The following is a 27910-nucleotide window of genomic DNA, read 5'->3' as shown; positions in this document are numbered from 1 at the left end:
CCACCATGAATTGTCATACTTCAAACTTTATTATATCCAATTCTCAACTCTTATGTATTTATGACAATATATGTATTCTCCTTAACCATTTATGATTTATACTTCTTCAAATATAACCCTTTACTTTTTAAAAATGGTGTAATTATAGATATAACTAACCGACCATAGTTGTTGTTGAAACTAGCATAATTCAACCCTATTTGACATAATCTAAGCCTATTGATAATAGATATTGTCCATTTTAGCGTGTTACTTTTGGTCCTCAAGCATTTCTATTAGGAAGAGGTTTTCATACCCTTATAACAAATGATTCATTCCCCTCCCTAACCAATGTGAGATTCCACCATCTATCTTCTTAAAGGCCTAGTGTTTGGCTCTAATACAATTTATAACAGCCCAAGCCCATTGTTAGCTGATATTGTCCATTTTACTCCATTATATATCATTGTCAGCCTCACGGTATTTTAAAACGCATCTATTATGGAGAGATTCCACACTTTTACAAGGAATGCTCCGTTCCTCCTTTCATCCGACATGGGATCTCACACTTCTTTAGTTAAAGCTAGCAATTGAAATGTTCTATCGTCTCACTTATTGCACTAAAAAAAGAGAACTAAAAGGACAAACCCGTGTTTCTTTATGACAAGTAGAGTATATGGATATAAACCTTAAACCTTGGATCTCGATCGTAAGAGAAATAATACATGTCAATCATCGTTCCATTGGTAAGGTTCGTACCGCTTAAACACAATAACACACCATCAAGAATCCATAATGATAGGTAGTTAATAACAATATGCAAATAAAATACAAGGTTTTTACTAAAGACAGTCCCTTTCCAAGGTTGTTTTTTTTCTTTTTTTTTTTTTGTTTGTGGTTTCAGCTTTTACACTGTCCGAGGAAGTCAATGCCCGAACCCCTAAAACATGTTTTGTTTTGTCTTCTTTGGAGCAGGGTGCGCTCTTGACTTCTCCCAAACACTTAATCAATTCCCTCATTCCATACTCTCTTCTAATATAACTAACAACCACAAAAGTTTCCGGTTTTGGTCACGCAGCATCACATGATAATGACGCTTTAATTCTCTCCACCGTACACGCAATCAGATTGTTAACTGTTGCAACCGACCCAAGCGACAGTTTGGCCGTTGGCACCGAATCCACCAGTATCTGAAATGCAACTGTCAGCAACGACCCACCCGAAACCCCCTCTCCGCCGCCGCCATCTGGGAGAATGGCGAACCCTGAGGGGAGAAGTGCTACGTAGTCGGGATCTCCACCGTTGAGGACGACGTTCATCGCTACTATGTCAACCGGTGCGTAGATGACAAATGACACTGTTGGGTCCGTGCAGCTTTCTTGCAGGATCAACATGTTGCTTTGGCTCGAATTCGTGCTCTACAAAAAGTTCGGATTTTTTTAGAATTATTCAGTTACATTGTGACAATCTCTTATACATTTGACCGAAATTGATACAATAACTTACGTTTACACGTAAGAGAGAAACACAATTGCCAGTGTCGTGGCCGTTGGCGATATGCGCCATTTCTTGAACTACTCCGCCATTGGAAAGAATGTCCCACTGTAAGCATTAGAAGCACTCAGTGTTCAAAGTTTTTGAATGGATGAGTTATAGTAAATTTGAATACCTCGTTACGAGAATTTTCATCTCGGAGGAAATCGAAGATTGTTTTGGGTGGAACAGGAAGCCAGAAGGAAGTTGCAGCACTTAAGACAATACCCGGAGGTCTCCCGGGGTCATCGATGCTCTTTCGGGTCATGACTCGAACGTCGTCAGCACCCGTACCGGACAGAGTAGTCCATGTGTGGGTTGTGGAGGCGCTCACTCCAGCGCAGAAGCTTATCACCATTCTCTCAGCTAGCTTCAACATGCTTTTTCTTCCTTCTTGATTCGTTATAACTGAATTCAATTTCAAAATCCACCATTAATGTAACAGAATATTGCTGATATTATTATCATTTTGATCCGGAAACTATGATTACCTCCAACATCACCGGTGGAAATATTGGTGGCCATGGCGCTGGCAAGCCGTTCACATTGGCGATCTAAGGTTGTAACCCACCGTTTGGCCCCAAAAGCTTGGCCGGAGCTCACCAGCTGCCTGTAAAGATTATGAACCCCTCTATCGTCCACCTCAACGTGCTCAACCCATGTAACCTACCACAAAAAAACACATAATTAGGAACCTGTGTTTTTGGTAAACAGTCGTCCGGGCCTGGTCACTGCGATTCCCTTTGTGAGGAGGCACTTCTTCTTGTTCGGGCCTAGTCACTACGACCCCCTTTGTAAGGAGGCACCTCTTCTCCCGAAGTTACGAAGCTATTTTGCCGAGTTCCTTAGAGAGTTGTCTCGCGCCCCTAGGTATTCTCTACCTACCCACCTATGTCGGTTTCGGGTACAGGTACCCTTTTGCTTCAGCATTGTAGCGCCTGGTACTCGAACATTGGCTCGAGATATTTTCTCTACCCCTTCTTACCTTAAAAAAAGAGGGCACCTTGCATCCTTGAACCGATAACTATCTTTCGGCTAACCTAGTCTCCTCCATCCCTCGGGACCAACAAGGGATATTATAAGAACCACAACTCTTTACTCTTTATAATAGTATGATCCACTTTGAGTATAAACTCTAGTGACTTTGCTTTGGACTTCTCTAAAAGGCTTTATAGCATTGAAGATAAATTTCTTACTTATAAATCTATGATCATTCTCTAAAATAATCAACGTAGGACTCAGTCTAACCATCCTCAACATTAAATTTCTCTTAAAAAAAAAAAATCACCTTTGAATAACCATTTGGCATTTCTTGGATCAAACAACCGGAAGGTCTTCTTCGGCATCTAACTCCGGGCGTAGGGCACAGATCGTCCAATGAAATGTCCACCACTGCCCATTTCCCGTCCCCGTGCTGCTTACAATATCGAACATAGTAGCTCTCCCGAGTTGGGACTAGTGGCGATGGAACTTGAAACTCGGACGTCATCTAGACAAGGTTGGGTTAAAGTTTTTGAACTTAGTAGTAATTTAATATAGCGGGCAAGTAATTATTTAATACTCTAATGCATACCACTTGTAGAGCTCCGTTGTAATTTCCAGCAACTCCGGTGGATAATACTTCAAGCGTCATAGCTCTAGACACAATTCCAGAAAATAGAGTCGACCATTGATTCTATCATAATCATTATTAAGCAAAAATCATGTTAATAATTAATTAATACATTATTTAACAAAATTTAATAATTAATTAATTACCACGTCCATGAGAATCTCCACGAGGTTAATGTGGTTCATGATGACAACGGCAGATTCACGAGAGGCTTCACATTTAAACCCTGCAGGCTTAGGCCCAATGCCTCTAGGAAACGTTCTCAAGTACTCATCTTCATTGAGCACATGGGACGAACCATCCAGGTTAGTCATCCACAATGGCTCACCCATCTGAGCCATTCTAGTAAGCTCTTCCATGGCTGCAACTGCAAGCTCGATGATCATGGGCTTTTCGGCCTCGATCGGGCTGCTGATTGATCGGATCAGGTCACCAGTGGAGGCATGGATGTCTCCTCCAAGGCCAGGTTGTGGTCCGAAGTTGCCCATTCCCAGCTCTAGTGGTCGAGATGGAACCGGTGGAGAAAGTAGAGGGTAGTTCACTACTGGCTTGCCTACATACTTCGCTGCAATGGCTGAAATGCGATCGATCTACAAGACAATCAAAATTAAGCTTATAAATATTATTTTTTTATAAGAAGCTAAATTAAATTACCTCTTCGCGAAGACGGGCGTTTTCGAGTCTAAGATGATGTTCGTCAAAAGACATTTCACCAATGGCAGTAGGGCCGCCGCAATTGGGACATGAGGCATTGCTAAGGGCTTCTCTATATCTCATGTTATCGGCTCGAAGCTTCTCATTTTCTGTTCGGAGTTGGGTGTTCTCATGCCGCTCGTGTTGATTCTACATTTCGAAAGACAGCTCAAATGTCTCAACCAAACCAAATACGTTTAAGGTAACCAAAAACAAGTGTCTTTTGGGAGCTTTGTTTTTGTTGTTTTTAGTTACCTTCATTTGAGTGCGTTTGTTTTGGAACCAAAACTTAACTTGTAGAGGCTCCAAGTTCAATTCCCTGCTTAATTCCTTCCTTTGTTTGTCATCAGGGTGAGGACACTCCTTGAAAAATCTATACCCCCAAACAAAAACAAAACAATAATAATCTAAAACCAATTCAAACACCGCTCAGACTTAACAAAACTTACGCTTCCATTTCTTGAATTTGATGTTGAGTATGCCGATGGTACCGCTTCTTTTTAGGACGAGGATCTTGGTCATCACCAGAGACGAGTTCATGGTTATTATCGCTATCTGATTTCGTGGCACTATCGAAATCATCGTCTCGGATTCGAGCAAGATCGCTTTTAGAAGTGTTTTGAGGCATGTCTAAGGGGAGGAGCTGACCGTCCATCATGCTTGACTGGAACATTTTCCACAGATCTTTAAGATTCCGTAGTAGTAGGGAGGGAGAAGCACAAGAGCTTATGGTTTTTCAATCTAACAACACCAATGCAATTAGGTTCAATTTCCATCCCCAAAACTAATCCGACAAAAAATGTTTTTTTTTTCTCCCAAGTTCTTGGAATATCGCCTTAATTCAAAAGTTTTTTTTTTCCTCTCTTTTTCACTCCACCAGTTAAGATTTTCACAGTTACCAAAAAGAACATAAATTTTCTTTTAGAAAGTCAAATATAAAAAATAAAAAATAATAATAAAAAGGGCATGAAAATCTCTCAAGATTTAAAAAAAAAAAAAAAAAAAAAAAAAATAANAAAAAAAAAAAATTAAAAAAAAAAAAAAAAAAAAAAGAAATTACAAACCTGAGAAAGAACAAGGCCAGAAGTAGAGACAAATCCACCAACATTATTCCCATTTCTTCCAATCATCGATGGCATGTTTCTCGCCTGTGTCATAATTCCGGCGGGCATATTGAACACTAGCAGCTCCTTGTAATCTTAAACTTCTCTTTCTCTCTCTAAAAAATAGGCTATAAATTAGGACAGAACCCAGAATCCGACAGGAAAACCTGGTGAGATTTTCATAAACAACCACGAAGATCTCGGACAATATCCCAAAATGCTCTCTCTTTCTCTCTCCTATCTGCACCCAAAAAAAATCACAAAAAGGTACAAACTTTGATAAAAAAAATTGAACTTTTTTTGAGTCAAAATTATTTTTAAAAGCTTACCCAAGTGAAAAGGCTTCAGATCTGATCTGGGTTTTGTTGCGTTTGGAAAATGAACATGTCCAAAGTTGTGGGAGTGTGAAAAAGAGGAAAAAGATGGGATTTTTAGGTGACAGAAACAGGGGTTTGTGGAGGAAGAAGAAGAAGAAGAAGAAGAAGAAGAAGACGAAGATGATGATTTGCAGAAGAAGAAGAAAGGGCGAAGGGAAGAGATGGAGGAAGGAGAGTGAGAAGAGAAGAGGAGTTATTGCAGAGCGTATAGAGAGGATGGTATTGCATTTAATGGAGAGCGAAAGAGGTGTAATTGTAGAGAGAGAAAGTTTGGAGATTAATTTCAGTCCTTATGAGAGTGTGTATGTGGTAGAACATCGAATGACGGCTACCAAACCCTTTGCTCATATATCACAGTATTGTTCTTATTGATATCAATCCATCTTGCTATATAGTCACAACAAATATTCATCTTACTCGTTCTTCTTTCATTATGATCAAATATACGTCTTAATCATGTAAATGGGTTTGGGTATACATAAACCAAGCATATGTATTATTATGTATGAAGATCACTATACACCAATTATGTTAATTTCATTGATGAGACACTAATTTATTTGTATAATGATAAGATTGTTGCTAAAAATAGTTTAGTTATGTTAATTATGAACTTCATTTAAAGATCAATTTTATCAATTGCAAAAACTTTTGTTTAAGCATTTTACATCATATGATTCTTTGAACGATTTTGATTTAAAAGATGCTATCAGTACGGTACCTTCGTCGTTGAGTTATACATTTATATTTGTATGGTGTAATTTGGTTAACGTGTCTATTTTAAATCTTTGTGAAATCATATCAATATGTGAATTTTTTTTATTTTCTATTTTTTTTCCAATAAATGTAATTTCTCAACTGAAAATATAAATTAAAAATAATGTATAGTTTAGAAACGTAAGATTAAGGATTGAAGTGGGTATTAAATGTGAGATAAATAGAATTAATTAAGGGGATGAATTTAGAAGATATTGGGTGTGGTAATAAATATTTTGGTGGAATAAATGAAGCTCAAAAACATCAAATCTTTAAATAATGATTTCGATGTGGAAGAAAGAATTATCCCATTATTATTATTCATATATATATATATATATATATATATATATTTATTTATTATTACTTCATAAATTAGAGACTCTGAAACTCTAGTAATAATATTATATACTATAAAGTCGGAGTTTCATATACAAGGCTAAATTAATAAAATATATATAAAATTTAAAATTTTCAATAATATTTTTAAATTAAAAAAAAATCTAAAAAAATGTGTCAGCCAAATATGTTTCAAAAATACTTTTTTTTTAACTGTTTTGATTAATACATTTAAGGTAAGAAATATATTTACCATTAATAATATGTTTAAAACATGCTCGTGAATTTTTTAGGGTAACAGTTTTCATCTATATATATTCATAGTAAAAAAAATTATAACAGTAAAGGGTATTAATTTGTATTTTTAAAATTTAATAGGTATTTTTTAAATAATTACTAAAAAATGACTCATTTTTTTCATTCGAAACTAATGGTAAGTATATTTTTGAGACTTAAGGGTATTTATAACATTTTAAGTTCACTGCTAGTAGATATTGTTCACTTTGATGTGTTATGTATCGTCGTTAAACTCATGGTTTTAAAACAAGTTTAATAGGGAGAGATTTTCACACCTTTAAAAGAGTGATTCGTTTCCTTCTCCAATCGATGTGAGGTTCACAATCCACCTCTCAAGAGTCGAGCATTCTTACTATATATATCGTTTAGTGTCGGGTTCTAAAATTCAAGGTGTTATAGTTATTTATTGGGAAGAGAAAATGAGGGGATAGGGGGCTTAAGCCGTGGGTGGCATGAGCTCTTGTGTGTATTTAATGATTCTGAGCAACGGGGTGTGCATGCCAAACCCTATTTATTTCCTTCATGCACTCTTCACTCTCCCTCTCCACCTTCCTCTCTCTTTTGAACAAACAATCAACATTAAACAGCCATCATTTTTCAACAACATGCAACTCAAAATTCATATATATATATATAATAATATTATTAGTCGGGTAAGAAGAGAAACTTTGAACTTACGATCTCACGTGCATTTTAAAATGGCTTAATATGTGACGTTATACATTCGCATCATGTGATACATAAAATCAACATGAACAAGAACAATACTATATTCAATAAGCGTAAACTTTCGTACATTTTTCACTTCCAATTTCGAGCACAGTCTTTCCTAAATAATCCTAACAAAATTTAATTCTGCATCATACACTTTCTCGAGTTTTCAAATTTGTGTGAAAATCTCCAAAGAATATCGAAAAATACAATGGTTTGATTAATTAAGTAATTAATTGATTATGGTCCAATATTTATTCACAAAATCATCGTCCATTCCATTCAGAAATTAACACATTTCCTCGTACTTCAGCCTTACACACTTATATTTATTCATTATTCCATTCCTACTTTTTCCTTATTTAATTTGAATTTATTTCACGTCCATTATTTTATTTATTTATTTATAAATTAAATTATACGAAATATATACAATACAATCGGAAGTCATGTGATCTCACTTACAAATTATAGTAACCTCATAAATTGACGTGATAACTGGATTGGGTCCGGGTCGGGTCGGGTCGGGTGGGGGAATATGAAGAAGGGGCACTGGATTGGGTCTTATTCGCATGAGCTGGCATGTGCCTGAGGGTAAAGGCAAGTTGCTTTCACCCATAAGCCCAGAACCCAAAAGTAAAATCTCGACTTTAACCGCACCAAGTTTCTTAATGCACCGCGGTGAAAATTATCAAATAAAAACAATAGTTTATTGGGCCAAATAAAGCCCATTTACCAGAGAATATAGGCCCATTGGAAGCCGAATGGTCAGAACTCAGCCCATTTGAATAATTCTTTAGAAATAACATAAAATTTCAATAATTTTTAATTTGCATAGGAAAAAAAAACATGGGTAAGTTTAATCATCATAAAATTTAAAATTTAAGTATTTTTTAAATCTCTTAAATTCCTTACATTCAAACTTCTAAATATATAAATTATAAGATATTTTTTAAAATTTAAAAATTAAATAGACACTATTTTTAATATTTTAATACAACTTAGCTCTAGTAACTTTGTTTTGAGCTAATTAGTATTCCTCACTTATAAACTTAAATAATGCACTTTTCAACTCAGTTCCAACAATGCACTTTTGGGACGGAGAAAGCCGGACTGATCATTTTCATTATTTTCTAAATTTAAACCATGAAAAAAACGACATATAAACAATAAAATCTAAGAACAGAAAGGTCCGGTGTGGGTTTGGTGTGGGTTTTAACGTGAAACGGCAGCTTCAAGCCTTCAAATGCATCGAGCGGAGAATTTAAAATCGCAGAAGAAAAACGAAGAGAGCTCATAAAATACTCCAAAAAGGTATTGACTTCGTAATTTTAATGTAACCGCTTTGTTTTCTGCTGTGTCCGTTTCTTGCCATCTTTGGTTCTAACTCTTTCCTACGGCCGGCTGCCCTGGTTTGCCCAACATGGTAGAAACGTAATACATTTTAAATTTTGTAACCCAAAACCCATTATTCCTCCATTTCCTCTGCCCTGCCCTTTCTTCACTTCTTGGTTTTTTACTCTTTTTTCTTGTCTGGGGCTGTGATTTTGATCCAGATGAACGATTTGCTCACGGTAATTTCTGTTTTGGTTTCTGGGTTTTCTGTAATTTGTTTTCTGTGTTCTTGTTCCATGAGAATTTAGTACTTTTGGAGAAATTAATGAATGATAGTTCATGTCTTTTTGTGTCTTGACAAATAATCCCCAAATGGTTTCATTTGTTTCATTTCATGAGATTGATTCCAACTTATTCTATATCATGTTGTTTATCTAAGGACTCGTTTGTTAGCAATGGTAAAGGCGAGGTATCGAGAGATATCGATATCGAGAAGGGAACACCAGTTCTGCTTAACAATTCTGACATGGGAATGGAGGCCTTCAATAAGCAGGTGTAACCATGGACACTCGTTGTTGTATATCATGTTTGTTCTTTTATTTATAGTCTTTCTTCTTGTTTGAATTTAGATACAAGAGGTTGAGGTACAAGTAGATAAGCTTTCTGGGCTTCTTATCAAACTGAAGGTGTGTAAGAGTCCTTTTGAGTTGGATTAATAAGTCCTTGAATTTAGGAGGAATGATTATGAACTTTTTTATAGGATGCTAATGAGGAATCCAAGGCTGTTACAAAAGCATCCCAGATGAAAGGTAAGTATGTCTCTTTGTTTTATGAGCTGCATAGAGAAAAAGTTTGGTTAAGATTGAACCAAATGTTTTTAGCCCACTGCCAGTAGATATTGTTCGTTTTGACTTGTTATGTATCGACGTCAGTCTCATGGTTTTAAAATGCGTTTACTAGGGAGAGGTTTCCACACCCTTTTAAGGAATGGTTCGTTCCCCACTCCAACCGATGTGGGATCTCACATTCCATTCCCTTGAGGGCCAGTGTTCTCGCTGGCACATCGTTTAGTGCCTGGCTCTGATACCATTTGTAATAACCCAAGCCCACTGCTAGTAGATATTGTCCGCTTTTGCCCGTTACGTATTGTTATCAGTCTCACAGTTTTAAAGTACGTTTACTAGGGATAGGTTTCCACATCTTTTTAAGGAATGGTTCGTTCCCCACTCCAATTGATGTGGGATCTCACAATCCACCCCCTTGGGAGGGAGCCTAGCTTCCTTGCTGGCACATCGCTTGGTGCTTGGCTCTAATACCATTTATAACAGCCCAAATTCACCGTTAGCAGATATTGTTCGCTTTGAATCGTTATGTATCGACGTCAGTCTCACGGTTTTAAAATACGTTTACTAGGGAGAGGTTTCCACATCTTTTTAAGGAATGGTTCGTTCCCCACTCCAACTGATGTGAGATCTCACAATCCACCCCCTTGGGAGCCAGGGTTCTCGCTGGCACATCGTTCGGTGCCTGACTCTGATATCATTTGTAGCAATCAAAGGCAACCGCTAGTAGATATTGTCCGTTTTGGCCTGTTACGTATCGCCGTCAGTCTCACAGTTATAAAATGCGTCTATTAGAGAGAAGTTTTCACACCCTTATAAGAAGTGTTTCGTTCCCCTCTCTAATCAATATGGGATCTCACAATCCACCCGCTTGGAGGCCCAGTGTCCTCGTTGACACATCGCTTAGTGCCTGGCTCTGATACCATCTGTAATATCCCAAGCCCACCACATGCAGATATTATCCCTTTTGGCCTGTTATATATCACCGTCAGCCTCACAGTTATAAAACGCGTCTTTGTTCCCCTCTCCAACCAATGCAGATCTCACAATCCACCCCTTTGGGGGCCTAGCGTTCTCGCTGACACATCGCTCATTATCTAGCTCTAATACAATTTGTAACAGCCCAAGCTTACCACTAGCAAATATTGTTCATTTTTGCTCGTTACGTATTGCTATCAGCCTCACATTCTTAAAACATAGGGAGAGGTTTCCACACTCTTATAAGAAATACTTCGTTCCTCTCTCCAACCGATATGGAATCTCACATCCACAAGGCGCCGCCAGACAATTTCCATAAATTATGAATACTTGTTCTTATTGCTCTAAGTGTTCTTGTCATTTCAGCTATCAAGAAGCGTATGGAAAAGGATATCGATGAAGTGGGAAAAATAGCTCGCAATGTCAAAGGGAATCTGGAAGCTCTAAATAAAGATGTAATACTCGACTTGCTCGAAGATTTTCCATTTCTCAATTATTTGATGAACAGTTGCATACTAATCACTTTTCTTCTCTCCAGAACTTGACCAATAGGCAGAAGCCTGGGTGCCAAAAGGGAACAGCCATTGACAGAGCAAGAATGAACGTGACAAAGTCTGCTACCCACAACATCTTACTCTTAATGCTTTTCTTGGATTAATAATGTTCCTCATAGTTGAATTAATCTTTGAATCGCAGTTCCTTAACAAAAAAGTTCAAGGATTTGATGATAGAATTTCAGGTATTCTGAACTCTCCTTGTTATTATTTGATATGATTCTTTACCTTCACCTCTCATCCTCTATCATGTTTCAGGCCCTTCGTCAAAGAATTCAAGACGAGTACCGTGAAGTCGTGGAAAGACGAGTGATTACAGGTTCAAATTTCTTGTTCATGATTGATTGTGTGTAGATATGTCATGGTTATCCTTTTCTAATATGAACTTTATCGTTGTGTGACTTTATCGAGCAGTTACCGGTACCCGACCAGATGAGATGGTAAGCTGAACTTTCAAGTCTAGACTTGAAATTTAAGAACGAACCGAAATTTTGTTGTGCTGACCAGAATTTTAATGACTATATTAGATGATTGATCAGCTTATAGAAACTGGAAATAGTGAACAAATATTCCAGAATGCATTTGAACATATGGGACGAGGAATGGTACGTTCTTGAGTACAGTTTCTTACGTTTATTGTTCACCAGAAAGTATATCTTCGAACTGCATCCCTGTATGTTTGATTAACTGTGGCTATTCATAATTTTATGATCTGTACATTGATGCAGGTTATCAGTACTGTGGAAGAAATTCAGGAGCGACATGACGCGGTTAAAGAAATTGAGAAAAGGCTATCGGAATTGCATCAGGTATACATTTTGTAACGGCTCAAGCCCATCGCTAGCAGATATTGCTTTGAACTTTCCCTTTTGGGCTTCTTTTTAAGGTTTTTAAAATGCTCCACACCGTTATAAAGAATGTTTTGTTCCCTTCTACCAATGTGGGACCTCACAGTCCATCCCCCTTCAGGGCTCAGTGTCCTCGCTGACACTCGTTCCCTTCTCCAATCGATGTGAGACCTCCCAATCCACCCCCTTCAGGGCCCAGTGTCCTCACTGACACTCGTTCCCTTCAGGGCCTGACATCTTTGCTGGTACTCCACCTCGTGTCCACCTCCTTTGGGCTCAGCCTCCTTGTTGGCACATCGCCCAGTGTTTGACTTTGATACCATTTGTAATGGCCGAAACCCACCGCTATAAGATATTGTCCTCTTTGAACTTTCTCTTTTGGGTGTCCCCTCAAGGTTTTTAAAACACCCCCTCAAGGTTTTTAAAACACCTCTACACTAGGGAGAGGTTTCCAGACCCTTATAAAATATGATTCGTTCTTTTCTCCAACCAACGTAGAATCTCACACATTAAGCAGTGTTATGTGTTTCTCTTTTCTTGGTCAGGTATACCTTGACATGGCAGTTTTAGTGGAAGCCCAGAGTGAAATTCTGGACAACATAGAAAATCAGGTTGGTCCTACTTCTTGGTATGCATACGATCACGTTCGACGATGATTTCGTTTCAAAATGCAGAGAATCCGCGTTACCATTGTTATTCTTCTGTTCATAATTGCTATTATAGTTTGTTTGTGTGATCCAACCATGTCTGATATTCTTTTTTGTGCATAGTACTGCCAAGTCCTAAGTTGATTAAGCTGAATTTGTTGCAACAATGTAGGTAACGAATGCAGTCGACCACGTTCGAACAGGAACCGATGCACTCCATACAGCAAAAAGTTTGCAAAAGAAATCAAGAAAATGCATGATGATCGCCATCATATTGCTGCTGGTTATAGCACTCATAATAGTCCTCTCAGTGCTGAAGCCATGGAAGAAGTAACCGATGGAAATGATACCCAAAATATGAATTCAGTTTCATGGTTGATATCTTCCATATCTTTATAGATACCCATATCAAACACAAAATACAATACAATGAACATTGCAAAATGCTGATTCATGAAATTCAAACACATTGAAAAAACCAAACTTAAAAGTGGTTGATTCTTGAAATTCAAATATTGAAATTATTATTGTTCTTAGAGCTTCCTTTCTTTTCCCTTTCCTCTTACATTCTCGACTTCGCCACGACCACGCTCCCTTCTTCTCCCAAGTTCCCTGCTCCCGCCCTCGTCCACGACTCCTTGAACTGCTCCTCCGTCACCCCTGCAAATCAAAATTCAAACGATTATCACTTGTTTTTAAACACTTTCACAATGTCGAACGCTTGGACTCTGCTTGCCTTTTCCCATGGCAGCGGTCGACGATATCCCGCCTTGAACTGTCTTCAGATACCGATCGTAGTAGTTAGCTCCGGACCATTTCTGATGAGCCAGTGTGTCCACTCCGTTGTTCCTTTCTTCTCTTTGGATTCTCTCCACATAAGCCAACATTCCCCTTCGCGCGTAGTCTCTCGCAAATGTGTCGATCACCAACGCATCGGCGTGGAAACCTGCCAGCGTTATGAACTGCCAGCAGAAACCCAGCCTCGCAATCGTAGGGATGAACTCCTCCATTTGCTTATCGCTCATTCCCGATGCGTCCCAGTTGAAAGATGGCGATAGATTATAAGCCAACATTATTTCTGGGTGCACCGATTTCACCCCTTTTGCGAAAGTGGTGCACTCCACCAAATCAGGGCTCGACGTTTCCATCCAGATTAGGTCCGCGTGTGGCGCGAAAGCCCAACCGCGAACGATTGCCGCCATTACTGAACCTTTGAACCTGTAAAACCCTTCTCTGGTTCTGGGCAAGTCCCAGTCCCAGAAGAGATTCTTCAGCCCTAATTTCTCTGCGATTTCCCGACCTTGTTCGTTCGATATGCATTTCTCGTAGCTGGAATGGTTCATCCATTCATCCAATTTCCTCCTCTTTTCACTCTCTGTTCCGTTCGAATTCATGATCGCGTCCGTTACACATTCTGAAAATGTCTTCAATTGTGCCATTGAAATCCATTGATCTTCCAGCGCTTGAAGCTCCGCCCCTGTTTTCCCTGCCGCCATGGCTTCCGCCAAAACCCCAGCCAAGCTCTTTCCTCTCAAATTAGGGTTCGTCGCGCCCAAAATAAACTGATGATCTCTACTATCAACATTCGTTTGAATCAAAGTCGCCGCAACCGCGTCGGTTCGAGCCACGAGAACTGTCTCAACCCCCATCACGTCGAACTGCAATCGAGCCGCTACGAGCCGATTGATGTGCTCACTAACCGCCACCAGCACTTTCCCAGCCATATGACCGCATTTTTTCGTCACAGAGGACTGATCCTCAATGTGAACACCGGCGGCACCGCGCTCCACAAATAGTTTACAGAGCTTCACCGTGGCGGTGGTGCCGCCGAAGCCGGTGTCGCCGTCGGCGATAATCGGTTTGAGATAGTCAACATAAGGGGTTTTGGCTCGTTCCTCTCGGCTCATACTCATCCTCGCTTCCCTCTGTTTCCGGTCATGGTACTGTTGAGCGAAGAACAAATGCTCAACCTTGTTCGGAACAGTGTCGTATGGGTAATCGGCGAGGTCCGGACCTGGTTCATTGGTGGAGGTGTGGGTTGAGGAGCACTGCCAGCCGGAGACATAAATGCTGTCCAAATGCTTAGCCATCATCGTCACTTGAACAGGGTCTAGAGCTCCAAATGTTCTCGAAGCTGTGCTGTTGGCTTGGTGGGTTTTGAGCGTTCGCCATAGCTTTTTAGCTAAATCGTTTGAGGCGTAGCTTTGTCTCAGGCTGCCGCGTAGTGACACCACGTCTTTTGCCGTGTACGGCCGTCGTGTTAGCTTGAACCTCTCAGAATTCCACCATGCCTGCACCTCTGCAACTTCCGCTTCGAATCTTCCTTCTTCTTCCATTATCTGTTTCATCAAGAAATTTCAACTATTAGTTACTATTCTTCTCTGATGAATTACAACAATTGAGAGGTAAATTAACAGCAAATTTCTTCTGGGTTTCGCGATTTGATGAATTAAAACATCCCAACAACTCAAAATTCCAAAACAGGGGATGTTCAAACAAACCATCGAAGGAACAGAGAAGGAGGTAGCCATTGCCAGAACTTGGTTCTTCTTTCTCGACAACGACAAAGCTCAGCTCAGCACAGCTCAATGCAGAAGGTTTCATCCATGGCCTTATATTTATAATGGGGAAGAACAAAAAGGGCGAGCTGATATGGGTAAAAGTGAATTAATTATCGTTTTAGATAAGAAGAGAAGGCTACAGAAACCAAGAACGTTCATCCATTGTGTTCTGCTGTATATGGTAAATTCGAAGGAAAATACATTTTGATTTTGGCTTCAATTTTTTTTCTTGGTTCTTATCTACAGAGATTGATGGAAACTTGTCCGTTGTGAGGTGCATTTGCAGAGCACGCAAAGGAAACCCATCCCTCTCTGCCTCCATACTTATCTCTGTCATCATCTTCATCTTCTTCAATCTTTGTTAATTGTTCTTAGGGCTTTTGTTAATCTGATATTTGTTTATGTATGAATTTTCAGTGGGAATGCTTAAATTCACCCGTTGTTGACGTATGTGGGTCAAAATTGGCGTCTGATGATGAAACTCAGAACGGTTCATCGGAACTTCCAACTTCCATACCCAGAGATGATGTCTAATACCCGACGTGTCGAATCCATCTGTTGACACGACTTATGATGGACGGACGTGCGATGTGTCGTAATGAGAATGCAAAAGGGTAACCGATTTATTTTTCTATAATAAAGTTTCTGCATGCATTTGAGCCTACACTCTCTGGATGGTTTTAGTATATAATTTAGTTAAATTATATTTCTTGATGATAACTAAAGTAATTAATCTTATTGTATAAGATCATAATGTATTTTTGTATAGAAATATTCTAAAATTCATTTAATTTTGAGGATAAAACTGATGACAGCCGGTTGAGTAAGGAAATGGATCAAATGATCCGTAGGGGTTGAAGGGATCGATACCAGGTGTCAACCATGACCTGGACTTCTATCCATTAATAAACTCTGAATTGAGTATGTAAATGAATTACTTCGTTTGTAATTAATGAGAGATATTATCATACTTAGGAGCCTAATGCGTTCTCGCTTGGCATATAGCTCGGTGTCAGATTCTGACCGACGAGTTCTTACTAATACAAAATTAAGTGTTTGATACTGATATCATTTATAACGTGTAAACGGCTAGCAAAATATTATCCGCCATAGTTCATGGGATAAATGGATGAGGATTAAAATGGGTTTGATGGAGGTGGTGGCTGCCTCGGTAGGCGTGAGAATGAAATTGGGTTATCTTCGGAGGGTGGAAAATGGGCCCAAGAGGACCCATTGAATAGCGACCTTGGGCATCCCATAGATTGGGTTACCCTTTTTAGCACTTCGAGGTATTTCTCAAAAGCCTTCTACATTTTCTGTTATTTATTTATTTGTACCCGAATTAACAATTAAGAAAAAATAAAATAAAATAACAATATGTTTATTTTTGTCTTATTCTCTCAATTTTGATGGCATAAAATATTTTTTTTAAAGAACATGATGCATTTCACCCATACCCAAAAATGATATATACTTAAGAGTTGTGTCTGGTAGTGGTTCCAGTATTTTTTGTGACATAATCATGTTATCTACTTCTCGATTTTTAAAAATAAAAACTGTTCTCATAAACTAACACAAATATTAACCAACATGTTTTGTCCTTATTCACGTGCATTCTAAAAAAAATTAAGAGATCTCCTAGCATAAAATTGTTTGAAGTAAAACACATTTTACGAATTTAAGTGAATAATGTGTTACGCTAAAAGTTTGATAAAGAGATATGAAGAAACTAAAATTATATTTTGAAATGTATATAAACCAAAATTGATGTTTTAAAATTACATTTAAGAAAAATTTTAAATATAGAGACCAAAATAAATCAAATTTGAAAGTATAGAGATTAAAATGACATTTTAACGTCATCGGCTATCAATAAAACCCGAAAATAAACCGGAATCTGAAGCATTGAATCGAGCTGCGCAGACCGATTCGGAGTAATGTGAAGGTGAGAGACTCGACTCCCAATAGTATGGTCGGGTTCGGTTCTCGATCATTTTAAGACTAGCCGCTGAGTGAATCGGACCGGCGTTCCTCTAATTTGGTTCATTTTGATCCATTGCCCTCGTCTCTGTGGCGCCCTCGTTTTCCCTCTGGACATCTGGAACTGCAAATCTTCATTTGGTCTCACAATTCTGCAAATTAAGTCTATGGAAATGCCTGTTCTTCCTCCTGTCCGCGAATCTGGCTTCAATTCTCCGTCGGCGTCGCTGTTAGTTGTTTCATCTTGTCTCTGAAAGCTCTCTGTCTCTCTGCGGTCTTCTCTCGAAATCTCATCCTTTGTTCTTTAAATCATCTATCTTACTCGCAACCCGAGCACTTTCGCCGTTGAATTCGAAGGCTCATGTGATTGGATTAAGATCTTAATTTATGCCTTCAAGCTTGTTGCTTGTCGTTTTCCTAAGATTTGATAAATGTTAGCGCTCGCATCATGAAAACTATGCCTTTTATGGCTCTTAGAAGGAAGTTCTGCGAGAATATTGTGCAGGAATTCATGCTACATCGATGCTACAGTTCTAAAGTCGATTTGAAGAAGCTTCGTCCAATGATTTTGAAGAGAATTCAAAATCGGGCTAATAACTGTCCTATAAAGGGTCTAATTCCAGTGGCACAGCAAGTCTTTGAAGCTAGGGCAATACTTATTCATGGAGTTTCCACTCTTCTCAAAGAATTTCCGGTTGTCTCTTGCAAGTCAGTGTCCCGGGAACAAACTATCTTTAATTTCTCATTTTTGTGTTATGATTTTACTCTGTTTCGTTTTCTTTTACTTAGTTTTTATCTGAAGTTGCATGTCCCTTGAGCTAGTATGTGTAATAGGAACGTACCATTTTGAAATGCTGATTGGCCTTGCTTATCATCTAGCTATTACCTGACCATTCCTGCGCAGGTAGTGAGGTCAAAAAATTCATCAATGCATATTATCTAGTTCTTTATGCACACTTGGGCCGTCTGTGAAGTCTGTTCTTTCTGAAATTTAGATTGAACAATCCTGAGGTATTAATATGAATGCATGTTTGAGAATTCTGCTTCTAAAATTCGTAGATTACTGGAGGTGCCCGGAATTCATGAATTCTCTGGTAAAGGGGAGTCGAGGTTGAATTCTTTGGGCCCTTTGTATACACTGCCCGTCGGTCATACCGATTGAATGGTCCGGTGAAGTGTTCGGATCGCGATGACGTGGGCGGTTTGCTGCCTGCGACATCATGAGAAGTTCTCATTAAACCTTATCATTTAGAGGAAGAAAAAGTTGTAACAAGGTTTCCGTAGGTGAACCTGCAGAAGGATCATTGTCGATGCCTAAACATCAAACGACCCATGAACACGTTTAAGTCTGTTCTTTTTGAAGATTATATTAAAAACTCTCCGCTGTTAACGTGAATACATGTTTGTGAAGGCTGTTTCTGATACTTGTAGGATCATTTTGTTGTTTTTATAGATTTTGTCCAGAAGTATATGTTGGTGAGAAAGGTCATCTGATACGAAGCTGTGGCGGTTACAAACGCGGGCCTAAGAATCAGGTTCATGAGTGGATCAGAGGTGGTTTGAATGATGTCCTTGTCCCAGTAGAAGCATTTCACCGCCATCACATTTTCGAAAAGGTTAATGAGCATGATGAGAGGTTCAAGTTTGAGCGTGTTCCAGCAGTTGTGGAACTATGCTGGCAAGCTGGAGCCAATACAAATGATGAAAATCTGTCTTCAAGCACTTGGAATTCAGTTGGTGGTGGTGGTGGTGGTGGCTCAGGCAGGGATGAACCTTTATCAGGTAATGAGATGAGGCTTTTGGCAACCGAAACTCTCAGGGCGTGGGAAACAGTTCGAACGGGCGTGCAGAAACTGTTAATGGTATATCCTGCTAAGATCTGTAATTACTGCTCAGACGTTCATGTTGGGCCATCAGTACACAAAGCTAGACCATGTGGAGTTTTTAAATGTGAGAGTTGGCGAGGATCCCACTTCTGGGAGAAGGCGGATGTAGATGATTTAGTTCCTCCGAAGATCGTATGGCATCGGCGACCTCAAGATCCTCCCGTGCTCGTCGACGAAGGGAGGGATTATTACGGGCACTCGCCAGCAGTCCTGGCTCTTTGCACACATGCTGGTGCCATTGCACCACCTAAGTATCATTGTATGATGAAAGTTCAAGGCTTACCACCTCAGAGTCACCTCAAGCTATGAAATCTTCTTTTGTTCGACTTCACATGGAGCTTGACAAGAACACTCGACTCGATTACAGTTCATGACCTTCAGGTGACCGTGCCTATTTATTTTCTTTCTTCCTGCTTTATCTGTTTGGTTGATCTAGTAAACATATAGAAAAAGTAACATGATGAACATCAAGCATAGCAACTTGGGAAAAGTTATCAAAAAGTTGAAGAATTTTGAACTTGAGAATGTCTTGTAGATTCGTCTTTCATTCTTTTCAGTAGAATATTCATGTCACGGGAGGCACTTTATAGAAAAGTTGGATGTAAAATCTAGATTTATATCCCTGCTTAGAAATTGTTGTTTTTTTTTACCCAACTTTATGCATATGTTTTTAAGTCAATTTTATGGATTTAAGGAATTGCATGTAGCTATTCAAAATCAAGACACCATTATGAACCCAATGGGTCAGGTCGATCAACCTTTGAAACTAAACATTTTGGGTATTCAAACTCCTAGTCCACAAATATTAAAACCTCGACATCAATTTGATTTCGTTTCAAATGATTGCCAATTCTTGAGCATTTGATCTAATAATCTTGTTGAAAAATAAAACTTTTAGATCTAAAGTATCCAAAAATTATAAAGCATGAGAAATCACTCGAAGTGAAAAGTAAAGTTTGGATTCCTTGTTGATCGAATATCACATAACACGAACACTTGAACAAGTCTTTGAATGATTCTAAGCATGCAATCTAAACTACAAGAAAAAAAGAAAACCCAAATACTCTTTTTACATTTTTCGAGTCTACTTTACTGATAATTTTCATATTTAATGACCATAATAAGTCATCAGATAAATATAACTGTAAATAAAAAGTCTATATAACTCTAGAGTAAGTAAATAAAAAGTCTTAAAATGTATTAATTAAAAAAAAAATCGGTTTAAACGTTTGATTTCTTTGATTTTTTTTTTTTTTAAAAAAACAAATCTATTTAACTACTGAACATATTTTTAATAATTTTTAAAGATTAAATATTAAATTTAATGTTCCAAGTTTTCGTCTCTTTAAAGTTTATTAATAAATTATTTACAGATTGAAAGTAAATTTTAAATTTATATTTCAAATAATAGCAATGCCCAACTAAAGTAAACCCAAGAACTGATAGCGATGGCTTTTGGCTCTTTGGCTATTTATGCCAATATCCATTTTAGAACAGCTAGGAAGGTTTGGTACGACAATCATATAATTTCTAAAACTATTCTATTCTGTTCTAATCAACTTACCTATTTATGGGACTTGATCAATGTTATTACTCAAAGTCTTTTTGATTGCTTATGGAAAAAACATATGATACGTTCATACCATAACAGTTCAAGTCCACCACTAATAGATATTATCCGTTTTGGTCTGTTACACATTACAGTCAGCCTCATAATTTTAAAACACGTCTATTAAAGAGAGGTTTCTAAACCCTTGTTCCCATCTCCAACCAAGGTAGGGATTTCACAATCCATAGGGAGAGGTTTGCACACTAAGGATGTTTCGTTCCCCCCTCCAATCGACGTGAGATCTCACAATCGGGGGTCAGCGTCCTCGCTGACACACTGCCCGATGTCTAGCTCATATGCCATTTGTAACAGCCCAAACTCAACGCTAGTAAATATTACATGTTTTGGCCCAAAACATGTCTAATAGGAAAAGGCTCCACACACTTATAAGACATGTTTCATTTTCCTCTCCAACGACGTGGGATCTTGTTATTTTTTTTGTTATCCTTTTCCAAGAGCACATGCTTTGGCCGTCAATTTTGGTCGGCTGCTTCAAAATTCAAAACTATGAACCTCTGAGGCTGCTGTTTACCGGTTCATTGTCACCTTTTCCTCCGGATATGGAATGGCCAACCATGTGCCTCCCGGCTCCCAAGCTCTTAGAACATTAGAACCATCTCAATTAATAAAGAAACCATTTCTCTCTATCCACAATGTCTTTTGTTAGGCGGCTCTCATGTCTAGCCGCCATGCAAGAGCGCAATTATTGATTGAAAATTGTCTTATAACGTGCTCTGTTTCCAGAGCAGGTGAGCCAATCAAGTTGTTTGGTACTTTTTAAGCATAGTTTATAGCTGAGGGCCTGGGGCTGCGAACTTTAGTGACGCCTGCATCCAACCAAACCCACCATTAATTATACACAAAGCATCACAGACATTCCAAACAGTAAAAATACACAAGTTTCAGATGTAAATTTTCTACTTCAGTCCCTAAAAATCAGGAGTTCTTCTCTTCTTCTCATGATTCTTTCAAACATGGGTAAAGATAAAATCATTATGCAATATCTATAATTTTGATGACAGGCCCTATATTTAGCTGGATTTTGTTGTATGTGTGTTGAAATCTTTCAATGTGGACCAAAGATCCATGATTTACAGATAAAGTCATTCATGGCTACCTACTGCTTTTCTGTAAACAATTAAACAGTGGCACAATCAGAAGAACTTGTTCTTGTTGTCCTACAAGCAACGTGCCTAACTAATCAAGTCTATAATAGAATATGGCGGATTATAAAATACTGATTACTGTAAAGCTTCACCTAGAGAATATTTTAAATGTATGGTGGACCTTTTCCAACAGTTTGCTCCTTGTCTTGCTTGTTCTATTAGGTATATAAGCCTCTTCATTCTGTGATAGAATGTCAAGCACACAACAGAAGTAAATTTAGAGAATGAGAACGGGCAGGCTTACTTCTTTGGTGTTGACCGCTATTGTTGGTCTTCTAGGCCTGATAGGCGCCACTCAAGCTCAGTTACAGCTTGGTTTCTATGCCAAAAGCTGCCCAAACGCTGAGAAGATTGTGCTGGATTTCGTTCATCAGCATATCCATAATGCCCCTTCATTGGCAGCAACTTTCATAAGAATGCACTTCCATGATTGCTTTGTTAGGGTACTGTTCTTTGAGTTTCAAGCTTCATAACCATTCTTGACCGTTATAACTCCTCTAAGCAATTGATTCTACTTCTCTTTGTTTGACAGGGTTGTGATGGGTCTGTGCTTATAAACTCCACTTCAAATAACCAAGCTGAGAAGGATTCTCCTCCAAATCAAACACTAAGAGGGTTTGACTTCATTGATAGAGTTAAAAGCTTACTTGAAGCTGAATGCCCTGGAGTGGTCTCTTGCGCAGATGTTCTTTCCTTGGTTACTAGAGATTCCATTGTAGCCACTGTAAGGATCCAATGCCCTTCTACTTTTTCAGTGTTCGAGGCTGTTTTTACTCTTTTTCCTATTGTGATGATTGTTGAGAGGGAGTCCCACGTTGGCTAATTTAGAGAATAATCATGGGTTTATAAGTAAGGAATACATCTCTATTGGTACGAGGCCTCTTGGGGAAGTCCAAAGCAAAACAATGAGAGCTTATGCTCAAAGTGATCAATATCATACAATGTAGAGGGTCGTGATTCTTATTACTTTCTATGTGCAGGGAGGTCCTTACTGGGAAGTTCCGACTGGCCGGAGGGATGGAGTGATCTCAAGGTCATCAGAAGCCCTGGCTAACATTCCTCCTCCTTTTGGAAACCTTTCAACACTCCAAAGACTGTTCGAAGACCAAGGCCTTGATCTGAAAGACTTGGTATTACTATCTGGTGAGTTCAATAATTCAAAGAACTAAAAAACTAACTCAATTCTTCACTCAGTACTTTTCTCAAACACCTTGCGTGCAATGATCACTTCAGGCGCTCACACAATCGGCATAGCACACTGCTCATCATTCAGAAACCGACTGTACAATTTCACCGGCGTAGGAGACCAAGATCCCTCTCTGGATCCAAGATACGCCGCTAACCTGAAGGCCAACAAATGCAAAACTCCGACCGACAACAGCAAGGTGGAGATGGACCCTGGAAGCCGCAACACTTTCGATCTTAGCTACTACTCTCTTCTTCTCAAAAGAAGAGGGCTTTTCGAATCCGATTCTGCTCTCACTAAAGGCGCAACTACATTGGGCCTAGTTCAGAAACTTGTTCAAGGACCCATTGAAGAGTTCTTCTCTGAATTTGCAGCATCCATTGAAAAAATGGGGCGGATTAAAGTGAAGACTGGAACTGAGGGTGAAATCAGAAGGAGATGCGCCGTCGTGAATGGTTGATAGATTCCAAATTACAGTTCATGATTTCTTGCAACCTTTGATTTTGTGTTCTTCCATGTGCTTAGTTGGGAATTTTTCCTTTTTTCTTGGGGAGATTTGTGGCTTCAATAATTGTAATTCCATTGCAATGTTCTTTCTTTCTTCTGTCGGGTGAATAATATTCTGATTTCAATCATTTGTATGGATGATTTTCTGACTCTTTCAGTTTCTTTCCAATTCTGTTACAAGATGTCTCATTAAAAAGTTAAAATACGCAATTACCCCTCCTTGGGATTCTAATTACGACATTATCCTAACCAAACAATATTATAGAAATTCACATTTTATTTTATTTTTTATATGGGTTTATATACATTTAATGGTTATATCATTAGAACTTCAACTAGGTTATACTATTTGTTTGAATATTTTTTTTTTTTAAATACACTATTGATCTTTTAAAAAAGGTGAAAGAGTATTAGTAAATGTTTTTAAAATTCAAGATTGTTTTTGAAATGCTATTAAAAATTTAAAAGTATTTTAAAAATAAAATATTAACGATTTTCATCCAAAATTAACATGTTTTAATGATTTTCATCCAAAATTAACAATAATAACATTTTTTTAGATTCTTTTAAAAAAAAATATTAAAAATATTAAAAATAATACAAAATTTAAAAGTATTTTTATTAATTTAACGGAAAAAAATAAAAATAAAGACAGGAGCATAATCTTAAGAGACTGGAAGTTTAGTCCGTGGGCCTCATTTAATGGGCTAATACTTAATGGGCTTAATTACAAGAGACTGGAAGTTTAGTCCATGGGCCTCAATTAATGGGCTAAACACTTAATGGGCCTACCTACAAGAGACTGGAAGTTTAGCCCGTCGGCCTCATTTAATGGGCTAAACACTTAATGGGCTTAATTACAAGAGACTGGAAGTTTAGTCCGTGGGCCTCATTTAACGGGCTAAATTACAACTGAATGGTAGACCTAGTCGTATGATGTTCAGGCCCAGTCCATTAGCCGCCACGATGAAATCTAGAAAAAGAATCCTAAACCAGTCTAGAGTGAGAAACCCTAATTTCCCAGTCGATGGCCTATAAATTCACCGTTCGACCTTCATCTCCATATCGTCGTCTTCTTCTTCATTTTTTTATGTTGCTCTCCCTCTCTACAGTTGATGCTTCCAATCAAATCTCTCGATTCAGGGACTATAGTGTAGCAGTTTCCTGGCATGTTCCGTAGTATTTAGTCTATTTGTTTCTCCCCCTTCAATTTCGATTATCATCTTCTTTTTCATCTTTTTGATTTGCGCTGTAGTGCTGTGATGAGGCTATTTTCGTGGACTAGAGTTTCTGATCTGGGTACAATTCCCGGTATCTGATTAAATACCCTTGGCTGTCTGAGCACTGTTTTGAATTTTGGTATGTTGTAGTGTCCGCTGATTTCTTTTAGATGTTCTTTTGGATCGAGTATTTGATTCTATGGGCTTATGATGATGTTTTATATAATCTTAGCGGATTTCAGTGAGATTTTTCTATCAATGATCGGACTGTTACACACACTGAAGCCTTGTTTTTAATCATTGTTGATTCGTTCTGTAGATTTATGTAGTGGTTATGTGGAGGATGAAGCTATGATGAGATGAAACACTTAGACGTGTTTTGGGCAGTGGACGTAACTTTTAATTAAGTTATGCCGTGAGCCTTTATATTAAACGACTTCTCCTTCCACTGAGCTTCTCCTTATAGATTAAGCTTCATCCATTGTGTCCCTTATTAGTATATTAGGCTTGGAACTGCGTCCATTACCAATTCTGGGGGATATACAGTTCCTCTAGGCATAATGGCACGGACGCAATATCAGTAATGTGGTCATCCTGATTGATGGTTAGTCTCAATCCCATTTAATCCTGGAAACACCATAGACATTTTAACCACGAAACTAATGTTTTGTTAATCATTTCTTAGTAATTGTATGTATTATCTATCTGAGCAAATGATGATACAAATTCATAAGAGCTGATTTCTCTTTGATGTTTACAAATTCGAGCTTTTTAAAACTGATGCTCAGATCTTTCAAATTTACATTTTTTTCCTTCTACATTGCATATATTTGTAGGCTTGTTCTATTCTAGTACGAACTAGACAAATTTCCCTGACCTTTCTATTGTTTCATAAATGTTTTACTAATTACAAGTTCTGTCATGTATTTGTAGTTCTTTATTGCAGGTATACGAGTTCGGTACTTAGCATTGGAGAATTTGGCAAATCATTGTATTTATTTAGATAGAAGACAATTATAACTTTCTGGATGAACATTGATATTCAGCGGTCTTTATATCGGCTTGTAATTGTAAATTTTACTCCGTAATACAATCAAGAGATTACATTTTTGTTATTTATTGATGTTCATAATTGTTGTTTGAATCCAATTTTTAAACAGATGATTCATTTGTTTTATAGATAGATTAAAAATTTTGAAAAAGCATTAAAATTTAAAAACTACATTTTGGTTCTTTTTTTAATCAATTTTGTATAGGTTCAAGGATATGGGTATGATACCAAAATTTAAAAATAACTTCTGTTCTAAGGGAAACTAGTCACCTGGAAGAGTGCCGAATTTGATTATAATAGTTAAATTCATCAAACTTGAGCGTTCTTTTCCGTTAGGTTGAAATAGCTATGAGGGTCTCCATGAGAGTAAACTTCATTCAAACAGGTCACCTCGAGGCTAATATATATTAAAGGGTGACGATAACACAATTCAAAATTTTCATATTAAATACCAAACCTAAAATTTGGTTTTGAGTTAAACACCAATTTGCCATAACAAAATCAAATTTGCTCATTCTACTATTTGTCTAATCCTACAAAACTAGGAATCATACTGTAATAAAGGAATTGCTATGGATGTTCATAACAGTGAAAGTTCTTTTTGTTTGCTCATCTCGTTGGGAGGAGATCCCACAGGGAGCGGCTTGCCTATGGATGCTGCTGTTGTAAGCACTTGGGGCACCTGCATTCGAACCCATAATCTGCAAGTAATGCTCGTCTCTGTTCAAATGGAAGATCTTCGTCTATATATGAAATTGTGACCTGAAAACATCCACTATTTGCCTCAATATATTTTCATACAACTTGTTCATAAATACATATTAGTCCTGAATTACCTCCTCTCCTGGATGGATGGGCCTCACTGCAATTATGGTTGCTTCTCCATCTCTATCCTGCCATGATTATAAAGAACATAAAACTAACAGCTTTCAGGACGAAAATGAAAGAACATGCTACTCCAAATCAAAGGATCCAAAAACAAACTACATATACAAATACTAGAAAAGGGCTCCCGTTGAATTCAATAAAATCCATGAAATATTAAGCTGATTTTACATACCTCCTCTCTTTTGAACGCTTTTGCATTAGGATAGCAGGAATGATTCATACAACTCTGTAAAGGGAAAAACGCTGTACCTGGGATATGTCAACACCCTCCCATTTTTTAGTATTAATGACCAAAGAACACATTACTTGTTTAAGGAAAGAATCTCAATTGCTACTACTTGGAAACAAGGATGAACATATACCTTGACAACAGATTGAATAGCTATTGCCGAGAACATCCAAAAGGGGTCGGGTAATTTCCTCTGCCTTCTCCTGTCATTAAGAATCCTAGGCATCAAGGCTTGCAATTCCAGGATCTTTGATGTATAAAGGACATGCATTCTAACCTTATAAGGAGATGGAAGTTCGTCAACATACAAGAAGTAATCCTCTACCGGTGATGCTACAACCAAATCACTGAACCACACATGCAAATTTGATATTAACTTCATGATGGCTTGAGATTACAAACAATATTTTGCGGATATCAAAAGAAAAAGATGGAAGGGTTACAAACAGAAACGTACAGATTATTTAGCTCAAACATGCCAATTATCTGGCCATATATTTCAAGGGAGAATACTAGTAGTATAGTCAAGGACCTGAAATCGGCTTCGACAAAAACAGAGGAAAACATATATATACCCATCAATTCCTAACTTGCAAGGATACATGGTTCACATCCTTCCTCCAAAATTGCTTCCTTGAGGAGCTGCAGTGACTGAAATTTGCAAATATGCAAATTTAATTTCATGGGGTTATATATAAAAATCATGCTAAGATCAGCATATTCAACAGGAGCAGTATAACTAAGAATTTCTAATAAGAAAGTTATTTACCGTGAAAGCCATCTCTCTTATTTGCATTCGGAATGCAACTTCGTTAGAAGGTTCGACATCTTCCGGCAATGCAATGCAATCCCACCACCTAAGAACGAGTAATTTTCAACATCACATCAAGAAAAAAAAAAAAGATTTCCAGACGAATGTCTCTAATCTAGGCTCACTGAAATTAAAACTAAAGACCTAACCATGCAAAGTTGCAAATGCTAATAGTATAACAATATTCTATTAAGGGAGCTTGTAGGGGGGGG

The 27910-nt window shown here is 38.0% G+C and overlaps 7 protein-coding genes and 5 non-coding genes across 16 annotated transcripts in view; 9 read left to right on the top strand and 3 right to left on the bottom strand.

The window, feature by feature from the left end:
• Nucleotides 1-797: 797 nt before the first annotated feature.
• Nucleotides 798-5559, bottom strand: LOC111484066 (homeobox-leucine zipper protein HDG2-like). 3 transcript variants are annotated; one of them, XM_023130500.1, is made up of 12 exons: nt 5250-5559; nt 4882-5161; nt 4267-4481; nt 4073-4190; nt 3779-3967; nt 3271-3714; nt 3086-3187; nt 2801-3001; nt 2004-2178; nt 1649-1920; nt 1486-1581; nt 798-1397 (listed from the first exon to the last, which is right to left on the bottom strand). In XM_023130500.1, exons 2-12 carry the CDS (start codon nt 4987-4989, stop codon nt 1050-1052), a joined length of 2268 nt encoding a protein of 755 aa, XP_022986268.1. In that variant the 5' UTR covers nt 4990-5161; nt 5250-5559; the 3' UTR covers nt 798-1049. The 3 variants fall into 3 exon arrangements, with proteins under 3 accessions (XP_022986268.1, XP_022986269.1, XP_022986270.1); XM_023130501.1 differs by having other exon boundaries at nt 4882-5048; XM_023130502.1 differs by lacking the exon at nt 5250-5559 and having other exon boundaries at nt 4267-4558; nt 4882-4995.
• Nucleotides 5560-8743: 3184 nt separating this feature from the next.
• On the top strand, nt 8744-13024 carry LOC111484115 (syntaxin-132-like). The gene is made up of 13 exons (XM_023130581.1): nt 8744-8974; nt 9175-9288; nt 9365-9421; nt 9496-9544; nt 10922-11010; nt 11094-11167; nt 11252-11294; nt 11368-11428; nt 11524-11549; nt 11637-11714; nt 11838-11918; nt 12503-12568; nt 12777-13024. The coding sequence occupies exons 1-13, from the start codon at nt 8957-8959 to the stop codon at nt 12936-12938; spliced, it is 918 nt and encodes a 305-aa protein (XP_022986349.1). The 5' UTR covers nt 8744-8956; the 3' UTR covers nt 12939-13024.
• LOC111484071 (isocitrate lyase) lies at nt 13016-15192 on the bottom strand. The gene is made up of 3 exons (XM_023130506.1): nt 15106-15192; nt 13341-14943; nt 13016-13264 (listed from the first exon to the last, which is right to left on the bottom strand). Exons 1-3 carry the CDS (start codon nt 15133-15135, stop codon nt 13167-13169), a joined length of 1731 nt encoding a protein of 576 aa, XP_022986274.1. The 5' UTR covers nt 15136-15192; the 3' UTR covers nt 13016-13166.
• On the top strand, nt 14952-15724 carry LOC111484149. Its single transcript, XM_023130634.1, has 2 exons — nt 14952-15346; nt 15583-15724. Exons 1-2 carry the CDS (start codon nt 15092-15094, stop codon nt 15697-15699), a joined length of 372 nt encoding a protein of 123 aa, XP_022986402.1. The 5' UTR covers nt 14952-15091; the 3' UTR covers nt 15700-15724.
• Nucleotides 15725-17207: 1483 nt separating this feature from the next.
• Nucleotides 17208-22099, top strand: LOC111484108 (APO protein 4, mitochondrial-like). 2 transcript variants are annotated; one of them, XR_002718450.1, is made up of 3 exons: nt 17208-17853; nt 18599-19412; nt 21969-22099. XR_002718450.1 is itself a non-coding variant. In XM_023130565.1 (2 exons), exons 1-2 carry the CDS (start codon nt 17594-17596, stop codon nt 19338-19340), a joined length of 1002 nt encoding a protein of 333 aa, XP_022986333.1. In that variant the 5' UTR covers nt 17208-17593; the 3' UTR covers nt 19341-19621. The 2 variants fall into 2 exon arrangements, 1 of the variants encoding a protein (XP_022986333.1); XM_023130565.1 differs by lacking the exon at nt 21969-22099 and having other exon boundaries at nt 18599-19621.
• LOC111484109 (peroxidase 3-like) lies at nt 22000-23595 on the top strand. The gene is made up of 4 exons (XM_023130566.1): nt 22000-22249; nt 22339-22530; nt 22787-22949; nt 23040-23595. The coding sequence occupies exons 1-4, from the start codon at nt 22031-22033 to the stop codon at nt 23450-23452; spliced, it is 987 nt and encodes a 328-aa protein (XP_022986334.1). The 5' UTR covers nt 22000-22030; the 3' UTR covers nt 23453-23595.
• Nucleotides 23596-24749: 1154 nt separating this feature from the next.
• Nucleotides 24750-24848, top strand: LOC111484624. Its single transcript, XR_002718550.1, has one exon. It is a non-coding gene; the product is annotated as a small nucleolar RNA Z157/R69/R10 (small nucleolar RNA).
• A 72-nt stretch (nt 24849-24920) lies between these two features.
• On the top strand, nt 24921-25007 carry LOC111484626. Its single transcript, XR_002718551.1, has one exon. It is a non-coding gene; the product is annotated as a small nucleolar RNA R11/Z151 (small nucleolar RNA).
• A 57-nt stretch (nt 25008-25064) lies between these two features.
• On the top strand, nt 25065-25176 carry LOC111484627. Its single transcript, XR_002718552.1, has one exon. It is a non-coding gene; the product is annotated as a small nucleolar RNA Z152/R70/R12/ (small nucleolar RNA).
• A 67-nt stretch (nt 25177-25243) lies between these two features.
• Nucleotides 25244-25367, top strand: LOC111484631. Its single transcript, XR_002718556.1, has one exon. It is a non-coding gene; the product is annotated as a small nucleolar RNA snoR80 (small nucleolar RNA).
• A 59-nt stretch (nt 25368-25426) lies between these two features.
• On the top strand, nt 25427-25506 carry LOC111484615. The gene has a single exon (XR_002718541.1). It is a non-coding gene; the product is annotated as a small nucleolar RNA SNORD36 (small nucleolar RNA).
• Nucleotides 25507-26195: 689 nt separating this feature from the next.
• The window catches only part of LOC111484089 (histone-lysine N-methyltransferase ATXR2), a 4896-nt gene continuing 3181 nt past the window's right edge, over nt 26196-27910 (bottom strand). The window contains exons 7-14 of one of the 2 annotated variants that reach the window (XM_023130536.1): nt 27657-27744; nt 27490-27538; nt 27345-27399; nt 27165-27234; nt 27021-27090; nt 26831-26907; nt 26607-26663; nt 26196-26532 (exon numbers count right to left, since the gene is read on the bottom strand). In XM_023130536.1, the coding sequence (XP_022986304.1) occupies nt 26419-26532; nt 26607-26663; nt 26831-26907; nt 27021-27090; nt 27165-27234; nt 27345-27399; nt 27490-27538; nt 27657-27744 (580 nt within the window). In that variant the 3' untranslated portion in view covers nt 26196-26418. The remainder of the gene's footprint in view (nt 26533-26606; nt 26664-26830; nt 26908-27020; nt 27091-27164; nt 27235-27344; nt 27400-27489; nt 27539-27656; nt 27745-27910) is intronic. The other variant, XM_023130535.1, reaches the window with a different exon arrangement.

Source organism: Cucurbita maxima, unplaced genomic scaffold (assembly GCF_002738345.1).
Source record: "Cucurbita maxima cultivar Rimu unplaced genomic scaffold, Cmax_1.0 Cma_Scf00009, whole genome shotgun sequence".
Taxonomy (NCBI): domain Eukaryota; kingdom Viridiplantae; phylum Streptophyta; class Magnoliopsida; order Cucurbitales; family Cucurbitaceae; genus Cucurbita; species Cucurbita maxima.
This window is presented reverse-complemented; position numbering and strand designations above follow the sequence as displayed.

Coding starts and splice junctions, on each gene's coding strand:
- LOC111484066 (XM_023130500.1), bottom strand. CDS start 4,989: ATGCCCGCCGGAATTATGACACAGGCGAGAAACATGCCATCGATGATT. Junction 3,715..3,778: donor ACGCCCGTCTTCGCGAAGAG/GTAATTTAATTT, acceptor ATTGTCTTGTAG/ATCGATCGCATTTCAGCCAT. Junction 1,582..1,648: donor ATGAAAATTCTCGTAACGAG/GTATTCAAATTT, acceptor TAATGCTTACAG/TGGGACATTCTTTCCAATGG.
- LOC111484115 (XM_023130581.1), top strand. Junction 9,422..9,495: donor GGCTTCTTATCAAACTGAAG/GTGTGTAAGAGT, acceptor ACTTTTTTATAG/GATGCTAATGAGGAATCCAA. Junction 11,919..12,502: donor GGCTATCGGAATTGCATCAG/GTATACATTTTG, acceptor TTTCTTGGTCAG/GTATACCTTGACATGGCAGT.
- LOC111484149 (XM_023130634.1), top strand. CDS start 15,092: ATGTTCAAACAAACCATCGAAGGAACAGAGAAGGAGGTAGCCATTGCC. Junction 15,347..15,582: donor ATTGTGTTCTGCTGTATATG/GTAAATTCGAAG, acceptor ATGAATTTTCAG/TGGGAATGCTTAAATTCACC.
- LOC111484071 (XM_023130506.1), bottom strand. CDS start 15,135: ATGGCTACCTCCTTCTCTGTTCCTTCGATG. Junction 14,944..15,105: donor CCTTCTCTGTTCCTTCGATG/GTTTGTTTGAAC, acceptor TTGATGAAACAG/ATAATGGAAGAAGAAGGAAG. Junction 13,265..13,340: donor GACCGCTGCCATGGGAAAAG/GCAAGCAGAGTC, acceptor TTTGATTTGCAG/GGGTGACGGAGGAGCAGTTC.
- LOC111484108 (XM_023130565.1), top strand. CDS start 17,594: ATGAAAACTATGCCTTTTATGGCTCTTAGAAGGAAGTTCTGCGAGAAT. Junction 17,854..18,598: donor TTTCCGGTTGTCTCTTGCAA/GTCAGTGTCCCG, acceptor TTGTTTTTATAG/ATTTTGTCCAGAAGTATATG.
- LOC111484109 (XM_023130566.1), top strand. CDS start 22,031: ATGAGAACGGGCAGGCTTACTTCTTTGGTGTTGACCGCTATTGTTGGT. Junction 22,250..22,338: donor TCCATGATTGCTTTGTTAGG/GTACTGTTCTTT, acceptor TTTGTTTGACAG/GGTTGTGATGGGTCTGTGCT. Junction 22,531..22,786: donor GAGATTCCATTGTAGCCACT/GTAAGGATCCAA, acceptor TTCTATGTGCAG/GGAGGTCCTTACTGGGAAGT.